The 15,482-nt window shown below is 39.0% G+C and overlaps 1 protein-coding gene across 2 annotated transcripts in view; it reads left to right on the forward strand.

Moving 5' to 3' along the window:
* Positions 1-15,482, forward strand: part of METAP1D (methionyl aminopeptidase type 1D, mitochondrial) — a 41,863-nt gene that overhangs the window by 13,572 nt on the left and 12,809 nt on the right. For both annotated transcript variants that reach the window (XM_065751172.1, XM_065751173.1), the window contains exons 2-4: positions 9,398-9,564; positions 11,923-12,072; positions 14,732-14,880. In XM_065751172.1, coding sequence (XP_065607244.1) covers positions 9,398-9,564; positions 11,923-12,072; positions 14,732-14,880 — 466 coding nt within the window. The remainder of the gene's footprint in view (positions 1-9,397; positions 9,565-11,922; positions 12,073-14,731; positions 14,881-15,482) is intronic.

Consider the following 15,482-nt stretch of genomic DNA (forward strand, 5'->3'; position numbering starts at 1 on the left):
CGGGGTCCCCATACCTCAAGCTTTCTGCCTGGCTAGGGTTGCTTTTTGTGTTCCTGGGGCTCGCTCAGCCTGCCGGGCATTGCCACCTGCCCAGCCCTGCGGCCCACCTCGCCATGCGGTAACGCTGATGAGGATCTACTGGCAACAAGTGGCCCGGTCTGTCTGCGTTGCCTTCAGCGGGAGTTCCCTGACAACGGCCTTTAGGCTGGGGACGGCTTGCTGCCAGCACCACGTCAGCGGGCAGGCCGCCCAGGCGCGGAGCACAGCCGCCTTTTCCCGTGCCAAGAGCAAGTTCTGCTGATCCTGATCGGCTTCGTTTGTCAACACGCGGCTCCCGCTGAGCTGCGTGAGAGGAGGATCATTCTTGGCACGGGGCTGTCCAGCTGTGTCTGCCAGGTCCTGGCAGCCACCCCAGCAGGAGGCCAGCACCCAGCCCGCTCCTGCGTCCCTGCAGCTCTGCTGCTGGGGAGGGTTGGGGTGGGAAGAGGGAGATTCCTTCGCTTCATTTTCAAGGCTTCTTTTTTTTTTTTTCCCCTTTTTTTTTTTTTGTGTGTGTGTGTGTGGCTGTCTGGATGATTAATGTGAATAGGAAAATACTGTTGACCCATTTAAATCACTTTAAACGACATCCATTGCTCATCTGCATAATGAAATACACACTGAACATTACAGCCTAAGTATAAGAGCCAGTGAACTACAAAAATAATATTTTACTCATTTAGATTATGAAGTAAAATATAGGACATTAGTACTAATCATAGTATTAAATTTTAAGCCATGCAAATTGTAATTGTCAGTGAAAAAGAACTATAAGTTGAAAAGGCTATTAGCATTTCAGCTTTAACAGTTAATTTGAGTAATTTTTTTTTTTCCTCTAGCATGCAGCTCAGGAAAGTCTGTATGCAAAACATTTAATAATAAGTTCAGCACTGTTTGATATCATTATTTAATTTCAGTCCTTAAATAAGTGTTAGAAATATTAATTTGCAGTACTCAAATGTATTGACATTTTACACTACAAAGAGTAAATTGTAATCTTCACTTGAATAAAATCAAATCCAAAAGGCAAATTGTTAGTAACAGATAGATGGAATAATTTTAAGCATTTAAGTATCAAAGCAAAAGCTGAAGCCTTTAAAATAAGAATTTTATCAAATAGAAACATCATTTTCAGCATTTTAAACTAAATACAAATTTTAAAACACTGAATTTAGGCTGTCAGGTTTCTATGGTTACCCACCTTTCCAGTGGTTTTGTGAGATGTGTAAATAGGCCTATGAGTCACTTGTAATTATTTGTTTCTTGTTTGTTATAGTTGTAATTCCGTGTTCAGTTTGAATCCAATATAGTTCACACCACATGCTTTGGTTTATGTATATTTTAGTGCATATGATTGACAGTGATTGAGCATTTCTTATGGAGTGCTTGTTTTTTTTGTCATAAGTGATGTATGTTGGTACTTCTGAAAAGGTAAACAGCTTCTTCCTGTATCAGTGTTTGATAAACAGGGACTTTTATGATAAGAAAGAGGTCTTTGTAAATGTTAAGCAAGGAGATAAGTGGAAGGTATTTAAAAAGATATTAAAACAGCTCCTAGACGTTATTCTATAGTCTTCCAAATTTGATCCATAATCCTATCATTATAATTCATTCAGTGACCCAATGTCACATATTTATGAATAAGCTTTCAAGCTATGCATTAAAAGCACATTCTGATGACTGACAGGTTTAAAAATAAATGCTTTAACAAGGATGCTGGAAGTTATCTGCAGCAAGCTCTTGATTGGAGCATCTTCCTTGTGCAGAGCGTCTTCGTGGGGAAAAATCAAAGCTTGTTTCCTCAAATACCACAGCAGTGTAGTAGGAGCAGCCTTGAGCTTTTACAGCTACCTGCTCATGTGTTTTGAAGTCGAGCACACAGGATGCAGTGCCCCAACCTTACACGCCGTTCCAGCACAGAACACGTACATCTTTTTTTTTTTGGTGCAACACTCAGTGTCCTAATAAAACTTACATTTTCAAGTGGAAATAGGGTAATACAAGTTACTAATAAAATTCAGTGCAAGGCAAGAAACACTGATGTTTTTTACCAAATGAGTAGTAATGTAAGTATTTGAAGATATTCATCCCCAAATTGCTAATGACGTAACTCTTTTTTTTCATTTTGAGATAAGGCCGGCTTATCATTCAAGAGACGTCTTGTATCTTTAGAGATTGGACTGCAGTTGTTTATTGCAAGGAGCCTTGTATTCTGTGTGGAGAAAAGCCTGCTAACCATCAGTTTTCTTCCTGTACCTCAAGCTCTGCAGAAAATCCTGAGTTGGAGAGCAGTCCTAAGTTTTTTGAGCAAATGTTACTCATTTTTCAGCAACCCTGCTTATCCTCTGAAAGGATTTGTCAAAAACACTTTTTGTGGTGATTCAGACGTATTTTTCCCCGTTTCTGATGGAAATGTAAGATGTTAAAGCAGGATTTATTTTTAACTTGCTGCCAGCAACGTTTAGTGGTGCATAAGGCATGGGTGCAGGACGTAAACATGCCAGCTGGAAAGCACTTGTTTCCCACAGCACCTGAGCAGATTTTATCCCAGTAGGATTCAGTGAATAGTAAGCTGTGGGGGGGTGCATATTAATGACAAGATCCTGTATTGTGCGTGTGTGTGAGGGCTATTGGAATAGCTTATTCTTTTAATCTGAAATGACTGCTATTTTTAAACAGATTGACTTGTTCTGATAGTTGTTACTCTGCTGCGGCGTCAAAGTGGGGAGCACAATAACTAACCTGCCGAGCATAAGTAATTCCTCTAATGTTTTACAAAACCCTAAGACAGACAGAAGGTGTTTGAGAGGTGTCTTTAAACAGGCAGACCTGAGCAGATGTGTTTCTCATTCTAATTTATTGACTTTATGATAAATTAATTTACTCAGCATAGGAATGTAGTAACAGAAGAGGAATGTTTCTCGTGCTAGTCACAGAAGTTGAAATTTACCAGACGTGATTTGGAGCCTGAATTCCCCTGGTATTAACTGTGTGAAACTCTTAATATTGCTTTGTCCGACTTTTCAATCTGACTCATTTGCTGTGCTACTCTAGGCAGCACTTTCTGTTTATTTTCTGTTTATGTTATGCTGTTGGAGAGGGTAGATTCAGTAGAAGTAGCACTGGGAGGGAAGACTGTGCAGGAGAGCTACAGTGCTCCATTTCCAAAGTTAAGCCTTCAGTATATGCATAAATATAATTTAGATATAGCTAGATGCTACTCTGTAGTTTTTAAGTCCTGTAATAAAGTGAGAGAGTGCTGTTTAATGACATCAGAATTGTGCTCAGTCATTTTCTCCCTGTGACTGTGTGCATGTTTGTATACACAAGAGTCAGGGAATCAGTTGAAGGGATTTTTGAGGATATGAAATTAATTTTTCCTTTTAGTCTTATTTGTTAAAGTTGTACTGTGGGTTGCTGCTGATAGAAGGTGGCACCAAGCCAACTTCCTGGCAGAGCTACGGGAGGGTCACAGCTTGTCATGACCTGGGCACTATTACTTGAATGTTGTTATTATTGGGTTGAAATACCCTTAGGCAGTCATCCTTCCTGTAAAAAGAAGAGGTTCTGATGCTCTGTGGCTTCCCAGTTTACCAACTTTCAGAACAGCTATTTTGTCAGACATAGGTTTGATTGAATAATGAATTAGAAGATCTGCATTATTCAGAAGGCTCTAATTCATCATCTTAGCGTGCCAGACTATAGTGAGTAATAAGGAAAACCCAAACAAGAATGCATTTTCACGGAGTTCTTAAATTTTTAACCAATTAAAGCTCTGCTTCCCATGAAGAAAAGGCAACACTTATCAGTCAGGAGTGCTGCTGGTGCTCAGGGTGCAGGCTGCAGGAGGCCTGGTAGAATGGGCAGTGGGGCTCATGGGGCAGTAAGAGCAGCAACCACTTAGCTCCTTAACCACACAACTTCTGTCATCAGTATCTGACTGGTAAGTAATAATTAAATAGAACAATGCCCATCTGAATAAAGATGCTGGTCCTGATTTTGGTTTGTCAGGGTACAGTCAGAAGCATATTGCTGTAGAGGCTTTCACCAGTGTGTTGCTGTTATAACTGAAGTCACATCAACCATAATGAATATTTCATTTCCCCAGTCACGCTATTAAAACCAGAATGTTTTTACCGTTTCATTTCTGTTTTCTCTTTTCCAGTACCATCATGATGGCTGCGTCCTGTTTACAAATTGCTGCTAGTCACATTTTCAGTAGTCTTAGTAGGTTTTGCTTTCCCCTAATATGGGCAATTAGGAGGAAGTATTTCTCACGAGCATGGGTTTGCTCTTTTCCATGTAATGACACAGTCCTGTAATCCAGGAAACAGTGCTGCATGGTGTCCATGTCCGTGATTTCCTGATGTGGGAAAAAAGTGTGGAAAGCATCTGGAGAGGAGGAGACCCCTTTACCAGCTTGTTTCCTGTAAGCGAAATTGGAAGACCTTGTCTGTGCAAATAGATTTCAAAATAGAGTCTGCCCTTTGACTGTCTCCATAATTACACAGCTCTCTCTGTATTTTATTTGGCTGCCAGAGCAGTTAACCCCTGGAAGTAAGGGGCTTATGGTGGCATGACCAGCACGGGTGCGCAGACATGACCATGTGAATACACTCTTGTTTAGAGGAGCCTGTCGTTAAGACCTCATTACAATATACTTTGACCAAATTTAAAAACTGTTACATGTTGGATTGTGCTGATTAAGATATGTTATATCCTTAATGTACAGAAAGTGCAGAGGTATTCATTGCAAAAAAAAAAGGAAAAAAAAAAAGAAAAAAGTTATTATGCGGCTTCGATGTAATCAACATCTGTCAACAGAATGAATTTGCTTTTGTTTAATTTCAAGGGCTCTTGTCTTTCTACTTTGCCCAATCAGTTTCAACTTGTGCCTGAGGCATTTCCCTATGTTGTTCTTTTTTTCTTCTTTCTTTCTTTTTCTTTTTCTTTTTTTTTTTTTTTTTTTTTTTAGCAGATGCACAGGTTATTGCTTGTGAAATCTGAGCCACTCTTCTGTTACACAGGTTACATGGAGTTGGAGAGAACCTTTAATCTTTCCCAGCCTATTTTTGAAGCTTACGTATACCTCTGCACCACTGGGATTACAAATTCAGTGTTTTGTTAAGACAGTTGTAATTATAATTACAAATAAAGATCTATCAAGCCATTAGCTCAGATTTAAAAATTTGAGCATTTGTTAACTAAATATAAAAAGCTATGTCAAGTCTTAGCTAGTCACGTTGGTTGGATTCCATATATTATCACCTATCACGTTTTCTAGTGCTTTGCTTCAGACCTTGAAGATTCAAAAATAAGAAAATTTGTACAAGAAGCAAAATGGTATGATATAATAGTAAGAAGTCCCGAAAGGCAAATTAAAAATCTCTATCCTCAAATATCAATATACTCAGAAAATCTCCATGGTTATTATAATTCAATTTTTTAAAGAATGATAAAATAGATGAAATCATGTTTTTAAAAACTAGTTATCTGATGCTTCTAGTGTTTATATATTGTCTGCAAAATTTGCTTTATTGAGAACAAGCTGCATTTATTTCCTAAATCAGTTTGGTGTGAATTCCTGTATATCTAAATGATTTCATTACTATGCTTTTGTAGATATTTGGACAGGCTTTATCACAGAAAGTATTTTAAATATTATAATTTTGGTTCTTTTCCTTGCCATAGTGTGCCCTTGTGTTTGTTGTAGCACAGAGCTGTTGTGAAGCTTAGCCTTCAGTAACATTTTTGCTAATTGTTGGGAAACCGTAAGTCTTTCATAAATAAATACCAAAAAATTGCTTACTAACAGTCACATTTGATGACTCACGTGGATGAACGTTTGTCATGGCCACTCTGCACCTTGTTGAAAACGTAGCTGATGAATTGCTGTAACCGTTGAACAAGAAGCATTAGAGCAGCAGCGCTTAACCGTGAGTTCATTTCCAGCATCTCTCTTTAAAAATAATTCTTGACCAGAGGAAAATCACATTTAAATGACTAAAATCAACTTAATTAAGGGTCATTAATAGAGATACACATAAAAAACTCTCTGCTCTGAGGGTGAAATGGGAGCATTTCATTATACAGTGTAGCAGATAACAATTAAAATAGACCTAGAGTAAAAGGCTAATAAATATAGGGCACATTTGTGCTACAAAATCAGTCACTTAAAACTCTCCCACCCATCACCACACTTGAATCCTGCATTCAGCCCCCTCGGCTGACTGGTTTAAAAGGGAAAGAGAATGTGATTTCCACAAAAGATAAATCCATCTGTGATTCATGAAAGCTCACAGCATGTATTTATATGATTAATACAAATTAAAGTGTGAAGGTGTGCAGAGGAATCCAGCAGCAGGCGCACACGGAGCCCGCGCAGTGGGATTCACCACGGAGTTGGAGGAGCGGTTGTCTGTAATTTTCTCCACACACAGCTTCGTCGCTGCTGATGTGATTTCAGGAACACCGATAATAATTCTCATTATTGCAGTTGATAGTAAATATATTCTGTTATTTGTGGCAAGTGACGCAACCTTGCTGCTGGGGGAGAAAAGGCAGACACATGGCAGCTCGCATCCTGCCTGTGCTGTTGTGTTCCAGGCTGCCCGGCTCTCTGCAACACTGCTGGAGACTGCCTAAATCCTGCCTTTATGAACCATCTCACAGCAATTAATACACACAGAAAGCTTCACAAAAAGGATGTGCTTGGGCGTCGGTGCAGGAGGAGTCCATCAGAGGCTGCTCAGGGTGGAGGGGCTGGCAGCAGCACAGCCGTCGGGGTGACATGGAGCACACGGCCAGTTGCTGCTGTCTCGGTGATTGATGGTGTTGCTATATCAAATTAGCTGTGAATATGGGAGCCTGAAAATAAAAGGAGCTGTGGAGACATGAGGAAGGCCTTCTTATGGAAGGAAGTGGATGGAGTCCAGATTTTCATTATAAAACAGTAACATAGTTATACTTTAATGCCATTTTATTTTTATTTTGAAGGAGAATGTTTTCTCTTATAATTTTGTATTATTTCAAACAGAGGTTTTGTTTTCTGTGTTTGTAACTCTTGTCATGTGCTTTAGGAGACAGATGGTATGGCAGTAACATTTATTTGGTTGTCGCATTTCACCTGTTGGAGTGGTGGGCATATTTGTGCACGTCTGGTTTATGATGAGCAGTTAGTGGGATAACAACAGACAGCGGTACCTCATTATCCTGTTACTTGTGACAAGACTTATGGTGTGGCTTTGGGGGAACAGAGGGAAAAAATTTATTCTCAGTAAGAAGGTATCCCTTCTGAATGTGAGATGGCTGATAGGCGTGAACTCACTGATCTGAACTGGTTTGATGCATTTATTTGGGACATCAGAGCTCTTGACAAATAACTGACAGGCACATCTTTATTTTGCCAGTGAGCAATGCTCCCAGTGGAACAAGTGCCCAGCAGTGTGCCATTGAAAGGGCAGCACTGGAAATGTAACCTAGGCTATCGGCGTCCAGGTGGACTTGAGCTGCCTGCAGCCACGTCTGTGGCTTTTGGTGCTTTTAGCACAGGGGTGTGGAATCGTGGGCTGTGAGAGCGGGGTTCTTCTGCTGCGCTTTGTAGGGTGCTGCCTGTGAAGACCCAATAGTTGCCACGTCTGCAGATCCTATGTTTCCAGCTTCCAGAAATGTGTGCAAGCTGTTCAAGGAGTTGTAGGATGCTTCAAGCTCTTTGGATGAGCTTCTGCGCTTTGCAGGGTTTTGTTTTTCATTTGCACAAGAGCTTTTCCTTGTGAAGGAGACACTGGGGAAGTAGTAAGAGATGAGATGATGAGTACACCAAAACAAGCCAGCCCCCTGTTAATGGGGCAGCTCCACTTCCTCAGAGGCACTTTCTCCTCTCAGGAAGCAGAGGGCTGTCATTAGGGTACCCAGGTTATGCTGATAGTGGGATCCAAGCCCCGCCCTCCAGCTCTGCCTCATTGATATGAACACTTTAAAACAGCAAAAATCTTGCACTGAGTAAAATTCTCTACAGCTTGTCAAATGTTACACTAATTCAAATATTGTTAAATAAACTTAGCACTGCCCCATGTACATGAGACATTCAGGAATGAGTCTAAAGCAAACCTCATTCAGCAATTGCACTCATTTTTTGGGGAACTCAGGAAGTTTGTAGTTCAACTCTTCTGTGTATCATGGAGTGCGGTAAAACAATCTTCTGTAAAAGCCTGGTGTGCGTGGGGAGAGATTAGGACATATGGACAAGATACGTGTAGCTAAAGAAAGGAATATACAGTAAATAAAATTATACAAGGTACAGAAAAAACTCCTAGAAAGAAAATAATTTTACATAGCTAAAAATATGCAGGAGACAAATTTCTTAATTTCTGTCATGTAGGGATGTTTAGGTAACCTCTTCTTAAAACCACTTTCTTTTAACTGAGTATTAATTATTCATACTGGTTTCTTGCCACAGAAGGTTGCTCTTGTATTTGTATACATATGACTTCTTTTGAAAGTAACTTAACTATTATGCGAACCTTATTCCATCAAGAAAATAAAAACAAAACAAAACACAGTTTAGATTATAGAATTTTTGAGCAATGAAAATAAACACGTCTTATAGCGTTTAATTGGACAGTGTAAATAATCCTCTCAAATTGAGTACACTTTGCTGTCTTGATGTTAGTCTCATTTTTCATGATGCTTTACTGTGTTTCTGTTGTCCTTCTGACAACAGTTGGGTCTTCAAGCCCATTTTTCTTGGCAAGATGTGTAATTACCCAGAAAGTAAGTGATGGCAATGATTACTCAGGAGCTGCCATCCCAACTTGCCATGTGAATTAGGGGAAACCTGATTCAAATACTCCAAGACAATTAGAAACTTCAGTGGCCTCAATTGCCCTTGACCAAGACTAAAAATCACTCGTGTTGTTTGTTCACAGACTGAACTCAAACTTTGAATTTTGATGCAAATGGTGAGAGCTCAAATGCGTGATGAATTCACTGAGAATTTTTGGATAAAATGTCTGAAATCATTTTCTCTCTTAATTTCTTGCATTTGTCCCCTGTTTACCCTTTCCCCAAGCCTTGCACAGAGCAGCTTCTAGGAATTTCCCCATGCTGCGTTTTAATGCATCGAACCAAAACAGATACAATATTTTATGATGTAATGCTTTGTGGTTTTGTTTGATTTTTTAGTTGTTGTTCACCATGCTTCTTAGTGTTAATACTGTAATAGTACAAGATTTTAATTTCTTGAGTACTGCACAAGTTTTGCAGGTTGTTTTCATGGTGCCTTTCTTTTTTCATATTTTACAATTTGTAACATGATCATAGAAGAAAAGTTAACCATTTCAAACTTATCTGTTAACAGGTTCTGTGACTGCCTGCCTCAGAATTTTTTCTACACGCAATCGTGTCTCCCTGCGCAGGCAATCAAGCAATCAACAACAGAGATGCTTCTTTTCTCAGGGACAAAGAAATACTGCTTATAGCATAGTTTGGCCAGCAGTGGTTTCTCCAGCTCATCCAGTTCCTGAGGTACTGCAATTGTTATTATCTTATCTGTTTTTCAGTCAGCGCAGGAGTTGCCTGCACAGCTGATCAAGTGCATTCAAAGGTTTGGATACAGTCCTATGACGTGGTCTGGTATTTGAAATAACAGCACTAGTGAGGAAAGTTTTCAGCTCCTTACCACATTAAGCAGAGTGATATGTCTAGTTATTAGATAATTTAAACCTGGGGCTCATTAAGTTACATTCATATAAACATGGAATGTTATTATCATCTGTCAGCACTTAACTTCTAGTCCAGGTTCTCCTTTTGGATGTCTGTAGACAGTCCTACTAGAAATCATTAGGAATCATTCCTGAACATCTGAGTCCTTTTCTGTATACCTCTCTAGCAAGCTAATTATAAAAATGTTTATGTCTTCCTGAACATTTTGTTAATTGCTGCATCACGTTCAGGATGAGAGCACACAATACCTGCAAGTAGCTGCCCTAAAGCCCCACTGTTCCTTCCAAACTAATCTCGACTGTCTCTGAGTATTCTTTTTCTTCCAACATATACTTTTCTCTTTATTTATTTTGGGGCCAAAAGACATTTTCTCATTTACTTTTAACATATGTTCCACTTCTGGTTTCCTTTTTTTTTTCTTCTTTAATTACAACATGCAGTTCAACTCCCTTTCATTCAGAGTATCTTTCATTCAGCCAAAAATTTGCCCTTCCTAAGCAGTGATTTTTAGGATGAGTACTAGTACTTGCCATGTGGTTATAGATTTCTTATGCAAAGTGCAAAATATTTCCATGTACTGGAAATACAAAAGAAGTGTTAATTTAGGAAAGCAGATGAGGGTTCTGAATGTAGGGCTCTTACACCTAAGGGACTACGGAAGCTCTGTGTGCAGGGAAAGCATGTGTTTTTTTACTTTATATGCTTTCAAAGGTTGAAAAACTTTAGTACTTGCTTCTTTTAGGATAAAGAGGAAGAAATATATTGTCATACTGAAAAGTATTCTTCATAAATCACTGTGCTTACACTGTCTGAAATAAGCCTAAAATTTTCAACTCTGGAAACTTGAGGACAAGCTTATTGCTTGCTACAGAGTATGCCAGAAACCAGTTTGAGATGACATTTGCTTTTTCCCCAATATTTTAGTGTGAAACTGTATATGCAGATGTTTGCACATGTGCTGCTTTGGATCTTTCCCTTAACAGATTTCACAGGTCAACAGGGTCAGGTCTCAGCAGTTAGAAAATCAGTGCCTTACAAGAAGGTGGTGGAGGTGCTGTAGTGTATGCAGTGGGTAATCCAGCAAATGTAATTTTTTCTTCCAAATTAAGTGCCATAGTATATATTTCAACAGGATGCTGTAGAGGCTGATATGCCATTTATCTTAAATGAAATTCACATTTGAAATTCTGTTGATGTGAATTCAGTAAAGATACAGTTACACTCTGCTAGAGTAGAAGTGATGAAATACCAGTAAGAGCAACAATGGCCTTCTTATTTGAAGTCCCGCTGTAGTTAATAGGTTACACCACTCTTCTTTACCCGTACACTGAGATGCTGTGTGCTCTTGTATACAGCCAAAGTGGCTGCTTTGCCTCCTGCCCTGCCGGCTTGATTCTGTGCTTTGTGAACTGATGCAAAGCCCAACTCCACTGGGTAAAGCCACTCTCCCCCTCCACCAGCACCTGTGGAAACCAAGTGCATATTTCTCATTGTGTGACGTTATCCTGTGAAATTATTGTGGATTCAAAAAAAAAAACAGAAATTAAATTTCACCTTCATGTGAAGACTGAGAACTTTCTGTGCAAACTTCTGCATCACACAAATTGGAATATCCTCACATAGTATTGTAGTTTGCACATAGTTAGAGAACTAGATTAACAAGTGAAAACTCTAAATTAAAATAAATTAAATCCTAGAGTTCTTAGTAAAAAAAAAAAGCCCTACAAACAAACCAATCTCATGAAAATTAGCACAAGTTGTGTCTGAGCAAGAAACTAAGGATCTAATTGGGTTATCTGGGCATTGCAGTGATGCTTTTTCTCTAAGATGTACCACTCTTTGCAAAAGAAAATAAAAAGGTTCTAAGTCTCTCGCAGTTTTAAAACTTGAGACTGTGCTAAAAGTGGGCTGCAGTCCTCAGGATTTCAGTACAGGGAGGTTAACAGACTGCACAAGTCAGTAGTACCAGGCAATGTTAAGTTCAAAAGGGCAGTGGAAGCAATACTGAGGCAGCCTTGAGGGTTTGCCCTGATGGCTTAGGAAGGTCGATACTACGACAGAAAGGGCAAGCTGCCATGAAGCAGGAGGCAGTATCTGAGAAAATGATCCCATTGTCATGCTCAGTTTTCTGATCTTCATTTTCAATCCTTTTTTTCCAAGCACATAAAGAGGCCAGACTATGTGACGACAGGCATTGTACCAGACTGGGGAGACAACATAGAAATTAAGAATGAAGATCAGATTCAAGGGCTTCGTCAGGCTTGTCAATTGGCTCGTCATGTCCTGCTTCTGGCTGGAAAGGGCTTAAAGGTAATGATTACGTAAGTCCCCAGACAGCTTGAATGTCTTTTATGCTTTCACTTACTTGGGATTTTTTCCTACTTTTTTTTTTTTTTTTTTTTTTTTTTGCTGTCCTTAATGTGCATCTGACTTTAATGAAGATACTGGAAAAGAACTTATTAACTTCTGATTCACTTCATGATATACCTACTTAGACTGCACAGATATAAAATACAGAAATAGTTAAGTTGTGCAGTCTCTGTAATCTTCCCTCTGTTTGGCTTGTGCCAACTCGGCCCATGATACATTTTTTTTCCTGTAATGTTATGGTCCATCATCCTTGTATATTCTGCTCTGGCTGTGCAAGGCCAAGGGGCCAGGCTGCTGCCACTCATCCCCTTAGTCCTTCAACTCCTGCTGTCCCATAGGGTTGGCACAGCACAAGTCTTTGAACTTTGAACTGTAAAAAACAGCTGCCAAGCTCCACACTAGTTTCCAGAGTGCACTGATAATGACGCCTCATGGTTTCCAATAATGTTTCTATAGTATGCTTTCTGATATACCTCTCAAGAATAAATGTGCTGGGAGGATCCTACTACAAGTTTTTGCTGATGAAGAAGTGATTTTTCACCTTACCTTGATATTTCATGTAATAGCATACTGAATAGGGTAAAATGGGCTGAGTAGCTCTGAGATGCAGAGATAGACGGAGACTATAAGTCAATGTCATCAACTTAAAAGGGGAAATACATATCAGTTTACCATGCATTTTTCTTTCAGTTCTCATTGTACTGTCTCAGAGATTTAGTTCTGTAGCTGGGGTCACCAGTAACAAAACTGCCTGAGGCTTTAATTTTACAAATATGCTGGTTTAACAATTTATGTGCAATTATTTCCCAGTGCAGTTAAACTTGCTTCTATGAAGTTAAGAACACATACATGTATCTGAAGAATCAGGACTCTACATCAAGAGTGCAATGTGGGGATTATGAACAAGAGATTTTCAGTAATACTGTTTTATCATACATGGTTGTTGTTGTGCATTAAGTGCATTTACATATGGACCATAGTGTATCTTATGATGAATTCGATGCTGCAAACTGTACATAATAGCAGGAAGCTATTGCATAAACATAACAATCCTAGGAGAGAAGGAGAGTGTTTGAGAGGAGTGATGACCAGGCTTCTTCAAGGCTGTTCTGAATGGAAGTATGTCCTAGGGCCTCTCTTCATCAGTAGGAAGCATCTTTGTGCAACCAGTTTGTACCCATCTGTTCTCATGCCAGCCCTGCTCTTTAATTTAAGCTGCTTCCTGCCTTTTCTTGAGTCCATTCCATTTCTGTAGTGATTGGAGCTTCTGTAGCTTTCAGGGTTCTGGACAAAGCAAACCAAGCTCTTTTAGGATGTCCTTGTAAAGGAAACTCCTGTATCCCTTCCTGCTGTCCTGCTGAACCTGCCATGTGCACAGCCCTCCACACAGGAGCAACAAACCTGCATTGAGCCAGAATTGCTGGCTGCAGCATTGGGTACAGACGGCGTGCAGCTGCTGCAGAGCAGGGCAGCTGCACAGGAACCCCAAATTGCATATTGGGTGTTGCCATTGCTCTTCATCTGCCTAGCCATGCTTCCATGCTGAGCACATGGACCCAGCTTTATCCTCAGCACAGGACACATGTGCACTCCGCTGTATTCTCTGTGTGTGATTGCTGAATTTTTCAACATACAGTTATGTATGCCTTCTGCATCACAGCCTACCCGCATTCCACATGTTAGTGAAATGTCCTCAGAAATCATAGTTACTGTAGTGTGTGTGTGTATGAAGTACGATTTCCAAAGGCTCAAAACTCATTCAAATCAAGATCAATTTGCACAGGAACCCTCAAAGGCACTTCTTCTCAATGAGGGAGGTTTCCCTACCAAATTTCAAATTTCAGCTCTAACCATTTCAAGACAGAGTCAGTCCAAAAGAGAAACAAGAACTATTTTTTAAGCACGTTTGTTTTCCATTCCACAGATACTTATAAAATGGCTGAATAATGTATGAGTTTTTTAAATATGTAAAGTCATGAGAAAAAGATCAATCTAGAAAGCACCAGGCATAAAAGTGAACATTAAAAAAAAATGATGGATAACTGCATGTAGATACACTGTGGCCATCCAACCTATGGCAACTTGAAATAAAATATCTTCAAGATGTGAACTCAAATATTTACAAAATTAATGAATACTCAGAGAACCATTTCATAAAATGTGCAATTGCATAACGATATACGGGCTGGCCAGTTAGAAAGAATTAATATTCTTTATTTTACAAATAAAAGAGGAAAGTAGTATGTTTCAAAGCATTAAAACCATTTCTATAGCAGCTACTGAAACAAAGTGCCATGGAAAAAATGGTGTCTCTGAGAGCAAATGTGGAAAAAAGGACTGGAAGGAAGTAGAGCATATTTTAGATTTCATAAGAACCTTTGAGTGCTTGTTTCTACTGCATCTTTGCTTTAAAACCTTGCTTTCTTTAAAAAATAGTCCAATATATCAATAAAGTGTATCAGACAGTTTATGTGTTGTATTAAAGCAGTGAATTTGAAACACCCAAGATTTCAATGAAACGTTTGACTGCAATCACATTCTGTAAATATGAGAAACTAGCTTTGCTTTTTTAACAGAATGTTATTTTTTTATATTTTAGGTTGGCATGACAACTGAAGAAATAGATTCCACTGTTCATCATGAAATAATCAGACAGAATGCCTATCCTTCACCTCTGGGCTATGGAGGTTTTCCAAAATCTGTTTGTACTTCTGTAAACAACGTGGTATGTCATGGTATTCCTGACAGGTATTTCCCCAGTAATATACATTTTACCACTAGGAATGAAAATGTTAAACTGAAATTAATAAATTGTGTTTAATATTGAAGATATTTCAGCTTAACTATGTGTCACATGTGGATGTATACAGATACAGAAGTTACCCACACGATGCTGATAGATGTTATAGCAGTGTATTTGAAGTAGAAAAGTAGTAATATTATCCTGTTTGTCCAGATAGTGGGGAAAAAAAAATAGCATAGTGCCTCCAGAGTTTAGTGCATGGGGAAAAAAAAAAAAAAAAACAGTACAGAGAATAATTCCGATTTTTTTCTCCAGTAAAATAAGTATAGGGTAAAGAGTAAATATATTTGAATTTATGTGTTTTTTATTATCATCATTTGCAATACATTCAGCTACTCACAAAGTAAAATACAAACCCTAGTGAGAGAAAAAGAATAAGCATAATAGTGGATTTTTCAGATGTTGATATATTTTCCCGCCAGTTGTTTCTCATTATTTTATATTCAGCTACACTTGTTCTCTAAGTAGTCAGAGCTGAACGTTAAAAATGGTTATTCTGTTTGCCTCTGCCTTCCTCAGTCACGAAATCTCTACCCCCTGATTTTTA

The sequence above is a fragment of the Cyrtonyx montezumae genome, unplaced genomic scaffold (assembly GCF_038088225.1).
Source record: "Cyrtonyx montezumae isolate F1298 unplaced genomic scaffold, pur_monq_1.0 scaffold_7, whole genome shotgun sequence".
NCBI lineage: Eukaryota > Metazoa > Chordata > Aves > Galliformes > Odontophoridae > Cyrtonyx > Cyrtonyx montezumae.